Below are 8,729 nucleotides of genomic sequence, written 5' to 3'. Positions count from 1 at the left end.
TGTAACCTCCGCTTCCGAACCCTATTGAGGGACAGACTCTCCCAGCAAGAACACCACAGGTTTGCGTCGGACAAACGAGTGCATAATTTCAGGAGGCGTCGCGGTATTTAAAAACTCAATTTTAACCTTGAATCCTTGAGGTTGCGAATTAGTAATTGGTTAAGATCGTTTCTAGAGCTTGGACATTCAAGTTTTGTCTGTTGTCGCTGACTGGACGCCTGAGTGTCTAGTCATTAACAGACGTTTCCGGTCCGTAGACTCCGCGGAATTCCTGAAGTGATTTAGTCTGAATTGGCGGTTTCCGGTAAGTTTCGGACATTCTGGGGGCTAACTTTTGGGAAACTGACCTTCCTGATACCTTGTTATTAGAAGCCGACGTGTATTTATAAAGATCCCATCCTGCGTAACTCTTGAAAAGAGACTTACACCAGCTGGTTCGGCGTCGAAATTCCCCGTCGGTGATGGACACGTCTAATTTTTACATACACACTAATTGTACTCGCTTTTTTCTGTTTCACGCCGGACTCCCAGGCTTTAGCCAGGTGGAAACAATTGCATTTAGCTATGTTTACTGGCTGCAATCTGCTGACTTTGCGGGGTCCAGTCAATAGTGCCCATTATTTTATCGTTGTCGATGCGTTTTCGGAGTGGTTGGTTGTTTTCCTCTTAACTGCCAATCTCGGCGTATCAAAACACACCCGCGGAGGTCTGTTTAATCAGTCTGACTATCCAAATCCATTAGCATCCGATAACAGAACACAATTTGTCTACCAATTCTGAATATTTTTGCTCTCGATGACTCATTATGTTTGTTCTCATCTGTGTCACCCCCAGTCAAATCATGGGGTGGGAGATTTTGCTGACACCACCCAGAATGAAAAGAAGCTGAAAGGTCAACTGTAACATTCTTACTCGGCTATCGCAGTACTCTTGGCAAATGCCTGAAAAACAATCTGAGCAGAGGAGAAGCACTTTTTGGAGGCAAGCTGCGCTGTCACTCAGATTATCCTTTCGACAAACAGATCCACAAATTTCCAAGAAGGTGAAAACTTTACGCTCAATTCTGGTGAAGTTGAAGAATCGCCCTTCGGTTGATAGGACTAGGGACTCTGCATACAGAACACCATATGAGAACCTGTTTCAGAATATTTGTAGACTGTTTGCATTTACTTGGAGTTGATCAAACAGCCGTTGATCTGTTCGCGGAGCTTGGTAATTAGCTTACAAACGTTCTTCAGTAGCCGGTCGGGTGAGTAAATCCTTCTTACCTGCTTGAGTTTATAAGGTTGTCAAAAAATAGCTTATATCCGTTGCAGTGAGTAGCCGACGACAATATAAATTCTCCAGAGTCCTATTGATCCGTTCCGAGTTGTGTTGCATATTTCAGCGTATTTTTTTGAAATTCGATTGGTATGTTGAGCAGTTTTCGTCTGAACTTTTGTTCCCTGTCTGATTGACCGGTTTCCAATCTCTGGTGAGTCGTGGTCTGCCCTCCCCTCATTTGATTGGTTCTTAGGGCGGATTCTGTTTTTAGTAACTCATTTTCTTCGACTTGACCGGCTCATTCTGGATTCCTACCGCACTTGGATAGCTGCGCTTGTGGTTATAGTTTTTTTCTCGTGCTAGGGGAGTTTCTTACCTTTAGTTGGTCGTTCGTGCCTTTCTGTGCCTGGGGATTTTTCATCTCTTGTTCACCCTAGTTCTTCAATTCCTTGGTTGACTGTTCGTTCCAGTAAGCATGGTGGCTATTCCGGTATAATATCACGGTTCCATGAAGTCACCTTTCTTTTCTGTTTATGCTTGGGCTAGCATATGGACTTAATTCCAGTCGAATGCACACCCATCCTGATCTCTGTGCAGGATAGGCGAGTAAATAATGGTAGTGTCTTTGACAGTAATTTGCGTTCACGTAACCTGGTACGAAGCTTCCTTTTTGTCCGTCCCACCTAGTATTTGTCACAATCTTTACATTGTCTCCTGTATATGGCGTTGGTCCTCGTCACTGTGTCCAATTTTCCATTAGGTTTCGACAATGTTTTCCGCACTGTGTTCACTGTTTTTTAGGCTACCGTCTTGTTATGCTGTCAAGGCAGTCATTTCCGTCAGGACGTGCCGAGACATGGAAAAAGTACATGTGCAGAGAGTGACGCATCTCCAAGGTCACCATTAGTACGACACGTTTTGGAAAGCAGGCACGTTGGCGGAGCCCACGAAACACGGCTTAGCAACATAAGACCAGTGGAGTGGGGCTGAAAGTGTTCACGACCGGAACACCACCATTGGCTGTACAGAGCGAACAAGTGAACGACCATATTTGGCCTTTTAGTCATCCTATATATTTACACAGATGTTCTGTATGTTTTGTCCTGACAATACGGCCGTGTCCCGAGTCCTCTATCTTCTTATCGCGTAGTCTTGCAGGCTCGGAAAGGTTCGAAATGGTTATTCGTTTGCACTCTTCTTGCGGTGTTCAGTTAGTTGAGTTGTTTTTCCCAAGAGTTCGCCAAATGAATTTTCTTAGATATCCTTTTTCAATCTCAGCCTCCGTTGTGTTGCAATGCGTTTCGATTCATTTAAAAGGTGTCCGGATGCAGCTTCGTGTGTGGCAGTTTTGGAGATTACCGTGGTAACTGAAGATATGGTCTGTAGCCGACCGTTTAGCAAAGGTTTATAAGGAAATCCAAGAATACTAATTTTCCATCACTTCTATTGTGAGTAGTATGTTGTCGAAAATGTCATTTAATAAGTAGCTTGTTAGTTGTAGTTCACTCCATTCGGTGATGATAACTGGTTCATCAACTTAGCAGATCCATGTCTGACATTACAATCCATTTCAGCTACTGTTTTGTGAGTTCTGTGGTAAATTCTGAAATTGGGGATCCCACTGGTACCCCTCTAAATTGTTCATAATGCTGTCCACTGAGTTCGGAAAATGTGGTCAGCAGAGCCCATGCAGATCTGGCGGGTTGACACATTCCAGTGAGTCAAGAAGTAGAGAGGCCGCGTCGGTCAACAAGATGTCTGACGTCCCCAACACCCTTCCCACTTATGGCTTACTAAAACCCAAGCAGACCAACAAAATTTCTTTACTGTAACCAAGAGGAATATTCAACGAGTATCCTAAACTAAAACAGCCATGCCTCCGAACCTGAAAACTGGTCATCTCTCCACTTTTCAAAATGATTTGACTGAATTCCATCACCGATTAAATCAGCTGGTTAAAACAGACTTCACAATTTGGTTCCCTATCCGCCTTAAATATGGCGACTTAAGTTTTTGCGACAAAAGCTAAAGATTGTTCAAAAATGAATCCTCAGATTTTCAATAAATTGTAAAGGATTTGGGACCGATTCGGTAGTCATCTTTTCAGATAGGTTTGGTAAACAATCGAGGGTTGAACAATTCCCGGGATCAGTCTCGGTCTACTTGAGCTAGGCCAAATCCCTTCATAAACAGGTCATGGGAAATGACAGGAGAAATGCGAAAATTAACAAAAAATACGTGCGTGTTTGCAATTTGTATAAAAATCTGGAGGACTGGAGTAGATTTCCTACAGAAATGGGAGTCTTTTCAGATTCGAAGAGACTTTTTTTATGGTGAGCCCATCGCATTAATGTGAAATGAAGATAGCTCCTAAGTATATGAAGCGTTTAAAGTCAGCAGATTCATAAGCACCACTGGAAGGATGTTTTCATTTTTTTCACATCAGGAACATCAAAACTGATATCAAAATACCTGACTTTCGCCTTTGAACGAGTTGAGAGAACAGGTGGAGGAGACAGCAGATAAAGATATATCAAAAAGACTGGCGCTGCAGGCGAGGAAATGGTGGACTAAAAACGAAGCCAAGAATCTATCTACGAAGTTAAGGTGTTCCGAAGACCATCCGCATAATGAATCAAAAGAAATGATGGTGAAATTGCGCCTCGAAAAACGCTATCGGTACTAGAAAGAGGCAGAGAGCATGGCCCTCCAATGTTTGCGTATGACAATAAAATTAATAATCCAACCAATTAAGTAAGAGAACAGAACGCCCAGCAGAATAAGGCCTGCGAAGAAAGAGCTGTCTGTGAAGTGCCAGAGAGAAGTTGAGAAAAAGGCAACTCACCACAGAGTCTTTTTTATCTAGAAATGAAGCAGGAGACCCAACAAGGGAAACCGTGTGCTTGTGAGGGACTACCGTCCAGGGATCGAAAATGGACTGTTGGAGTTGTCCTCAAAAGGATCGGTAAGGTGATCTATAGCGTCTAGGATCGTTGATACGGAAACGACATGTCAATCAGCTACGGCCGACTAAGTGACCGATCCCAAGAGCGGAGGAACAGTTACTAGTCCCCAGTCTGATGCTTGAAACCTTGGATCTCTCAAGACCAGCACCTATAGTGACTGCTTCACGTGTACCGTCCATTGCTGCAACCGAGACGTCGTACCAGTTACGCTAGAAAAAGGATGAAACCTTTACAACTTGATCCGTGTCGACAATTTTACGTTGAACACCCAAAAGGGGAAGGTATCAGGAAGGCCAGATTCCTGAAGATAACTACTGAATGCCCCAAGTCCCTAGACGCTGACCAGACAGACAACGCCTCCTCTATACGCAGCGTGTGATAGCCAGACAGCGCGAGACAGCGTTGAACCAAGATCCGACAATGTCCCTCCAATAAAACAGATTGAGGCCGTTGTACTCTCACAGTCGCTTGTTCGGAGTAAAGCTTTTGTTGTTCTTTATCAGCGAGTCTTTCACCGGCGCTAGGCACCACACCGGAACAGCAGTCAGACATGACAGAACACCTCTGTGACGTTCGTTACACTACATCAACACATCTGCAAATTGCCAAGATTGTTCGTGGCCCACTGGGTTATGGCCGCAGTCAGGAAAGCCATATCCGAATTGATCGCTTCCGTTAGTGAGTTAAAGTACAGCCAAAAGGACAGACTATGCTGCAACCATTCCTCAATCACCGACAAGACTCCTGATAAGCGTAATTGGGGCAGTCTTGGGGTAGCAGGGGAAATCTGGTATGTCAGGGTACGATGAGAACCCCTCTGTGGAGATCTACGGGCACCGGAATGCGATGGTGCCAGTACATTCTAGGATGTAACAGGCAGATTTTTTGCGTCGGCATGAGAGAAAGATTCACTGTTCCACCTCAGTGACCCTCACTGCATCAAACCAGAATGCCACCAAAAGCCGTTGGTGAAACCATATCGTTCTACTCGGAAGCAGTGGAACTTGACAGAGGACCAAGTTTGGGCAGCCACTCCAATGCGGTATTGAGTCTAGTGTTGTTGGATGTTGACTGCACAAGCACGGGCACACTGATGTACAAATGATGATCAACACGGTATACCAACGTGACGTTAGGTGTGTTTGTTAGCTCTAGAATTAGGAGAGAAAAGGTGATTACTATTGTGGGAAATAAAGAAAGTCAAGGACTATGAAAACATCTGTTTAGATGGGAAATTTTTTCTATGTGGAACCTGTTATCCTGATGCGGCATTTTCTTCAGCCTTGAAGGATTTTCCATTCCTGTACACACTTAGATAGTCTGCGCTGGCAACAACCGACTGGATTCTCAGCCTTTTGTGTCGCGACAATCACTGAAAGGATCAGTTAACCTCACTTTACTAATGCTGATTACGCATGTAAGTTACCATAAACCGCAGATATGCACGGATCTCCAAATCAGTAGAGTATTCCGAATTGACAGGCCCAAGGTTTAATCCTTGGAGTAGAACTAGTGTTACATAGCTCCCAATATGGGCAAGATGGCTCAAGTGGTTAGAACACGACTTTACTGACCGGAAGAGGTTCGAACCTGACCTCTGCCTCTGGACTTCCCCTGTCCAGGTTTGGGCAACTTGGTAGTATCCCAGCCCTCGTTCTTCCTTCGGGGGGCATAACAGCTAGGCGCCGGAAGGGTGTTACAGCTGAATAATGAATGATAGCCATCAATATATCATACAGATATTTTTCGTCGTTTATTCTACCTAGAAGAACATATCACTGCCAAATACTCACCCTTATGCTGGTGCGCCGTACGCACTACAGATTACACAGTCGCTGGTTAGTTATTGATCGGAATACGTTTGGTCACGGTCCAATACCCGTGTGCAATAACTGACTGCGAAGATGTTCGCGCTATGTTATTTCCCAAATCACAGTCACACTTTTCGTCATTTGACGTTGATCCTCACTGTGGGAGTTGGGCCTAACACACGGTTTTTTAAAGTTGAAATCAGAATATTGGCTTCCCAATGAGATTTTTCCTCTTGATTCGCTCTTTAGGAACTACTTCAGGTACATAATTGTAATGTCTGCCAAAGATGAAATCTCGACAAGAAATCTGACACCCAAATACGCCAAGATCTGCTAAACATTCTCCTAACTGGTTTCAAATGTTAATACGTTTGTATAGTGATACGATAACGAGCAGAAGTATGTCTCCACCGGACACGTCGGTTAAGAATCCGGCTGCAGCACAAATGGCGGATTCTGAAACAGCGGTCAACTTTGGTGCAAACAAATGCCTGACACAGCAAACCTATTAGATTTCTTAACATCATATTCGTAGTTTTAAGACGAACTTCGTTTTCTCAAGACAACAGAAAGTGATCCTTTTCTTTCCGTACTTCCTATTATATGAACCGAGTAGGTCACAGAAACTCGGTGTTTTGGGAAATAATTCTGTCAGATAACATAAATAGAGGACAAATAACCGCAGTACTGCATACCTGGGAAGATGACTTGAGAATATGCGGGATGGCTATCATGCAGTCTTAATGCTCGGCTCAATTGAAGCTTTTCAAACATTTGGCTACTGACAAATATTAAAGTAACAAGAGTTGCTACGCATAATCATACACCGGGTTTCCGGATAACCACGGCGCTGTCTTCGCACAATGGAATTGAATTTTCGAAAGCTATGACGTGTCCCTGACGGACTAAAGCAATCAAGCAAATGAGTTCAGAGTACCTTTCCAAACGTTTCAGTCCCATTTAGTCACCCCGGGGTCTCAACGATGCTGGGAAATTATCCCACCAGACTTTTCCGCCAGAGTTATGGTTGCTTCAGTGGACAATAAAATTTAGTGATCTGCAAAAGTATGAATGTAGATTAAGATGGTTTTTGGTTTGAGCACATACGCAGCCAAATACAACATCTTGGAGCATAAAGGTTTACTCCAGTCGTAAAGGTTTTGCAGCTGAGAGCATTGTGCGGTTAATCGACCCCGACAATCACTGATACGCAGACTTGGCAAAATGGCTAAAGTAGTGGAAGTTATGAGTTCCCACATAAGACCATATAATCTTTATTATATTGTGTTGCTATTTGTGTAATCTAACCTAATATCTCAAGGTGGCTATGGATTTCCTACTTCCCGTTGGACACAAAATACTGTCTTTGGATTACAACCAAACATTGCGCTAGACTGACTTCAAAATGGTGACAAGACATTTTTTACCTGTTCTTATCGATTAAGACAAATCAGTGACAAGGTGAAGTGTTAAAAATAGCGTTGGTTTCATTTGAAAGTCAAATATTTCCTCTAGATAGACCCTTTCAAAGAGTTTGCAGCAAAGTTCACAGTCAATCGCGATGGAGTGTACAATTCCTCAGAGGGCAAGCAATCATTCGAGATAGGTCGGGTAGTCCCTTCTTTCGTGGTGTTCAAGTGAGGAAGCTACAGCTGCGTCTAATCCTTTCCCCATAAAGTAATCTCGTATGGCATTAGATAGCAAGCTATCAGTTGAAAGTTAGCATTCCGTTCGTCGTAGCGAACAAAAATGAAGCTTTTTTTGGAAGTCGAGAATTATGCACATATAGATGTAGTGCCTAGCCCTAGAAGAGCGACCGTTTCTAAAAGATGGCAGCAACTTCCACTCACCTTAATGAAAACTATTGGGCGACTTTCAAGTTCAGGTGACTTTCTACAAGGAAGCAAGCTGATGCATGTACAAGCAACTTCACAGTGCAAATCTGACAATACACGACTCTAATAGCATCAAAGGAGGCAAAATTCACTGCACTTGGGGAAATTTGTCGATTTCGAAGATTGAATTGATTTTGAAACTCGGTAAAAAAGAGTCAATAACCAAAAGAATGAAAGAGCTGCGTGGGTAGATGGAAGGATGCACTTTACTAGTTACTGTCACTGTTAACCACCTTAAAAAGGTAGATCATGAACATGAATTAGCAGGTGGATTCAACTGTTAGACAGTGCCTTATAGAACAAGTACCGTCACATCGTATTCCTTCAGCGAGGCGCACATACTTTGCATTGACATTATCTAACAAGACCATAGAAGTAGAATAAATGAAATACGTCAGAGGTAGAGTGCGGGGATTACTGGAGAATAAATCAGTCTTTCGAAAAAATATTCTACTATTTTTGACTGCTATTCGTGTGGGGAAATTTATTGTCCATCGAACAACCGTGACGCTATTACATGTTGCACCTTAAGGTTGCTTGACCTTAATGGTACGGCCAAATGCGTTCAGCTGTGACATTTTGTGTTGATATACGTCAATTTAAAAAACACAGGTGGAGTGAAGTATTCAAATTCGCTTTGGTTTTTCCATTAGTAGGAAAGTAAGGAGTCTAAAAGTAGAGAATTGGAGGACTGTATCGATTGGGGTTGGAAATTGAGTTTCTGGATGAACTACCGAGGCACAGTAGTGAAACTCGTTGCGTCACACATGTAGATACGTCACGCATATATATAT

The 8,729-nt window shown here is 43.2% G+C and overlaps 2 protein-coding genes across 2 annotated transcripts in view; one reads left to right on the top strand and one right to left on the bottom strand.

The window, feature by feature from the left end:
* Positions 1-4,131: 4,131 nt before the first annotated feature.
* The window catches only part of T265_03922 (hypothetical protein), a gene marked incomplete at both ends in the record, with an annotated part of 9,896 nt that continues 5,298 nt past the window's right edge, over positions 4,132-8,729 (top strand). Inside the window, 2 exons of the mRNA XM_009168523.1 lie at positions 4,132-4,228; positions 4,733-4,903. Of these exons, the coding sequence (XP_009166787.1) occupies positions 4,132-4,228; positions 4,733-4,903 (268 nt within the window). The remainder of the gene's footprint in view (positions 4,229-4,732; positions 4,904-8,729) is intronic.
* Positions 5,783-8,729, bottom strand: part of T265_03923 (hypothetical protein) — a gene marked incomplete at both ends in the record, with an annotated part of 4,335 nt that continues 1,388 nt past the window's right edge. Inside the window, 3 exons of the mRNA XM_009168524.1 lie at positions 5,783-5,991; positions 6,589-6,688; positions 7,891-7,998. Coding sequence (XP_009166788.1) covers positions 5,783-5,991; positions 6,589-6,688; positions 7,891-7,998 — 417 coding nt within the window. The remainder of the gene's footprint in view (positions 5,992-6,588; positions 6,689-7,890; positions 7,999-8,729) is intronic.

This window comes from Opisthorchis viverrini (genome assembly GCF_000715545.1).
Source record: "Opisthorchis viverrini unplaced genomic scaffold opera_v5_58, whole genome shotgun sequence".
In the NCBI taxonomy this organism is placed as follows: domain Eukaryota; kingdom Metazoa; phylum Platyhelminthes; class Trematoda; order Opisthorchiida; family Opisthorchiidae; genus Opisthorchis; species Opisthorchis viverrini.
Note: the sequence above shows the minus strand (reverse complement) of the source record. Positions and strands in the feature narration are given on the sequence as shown.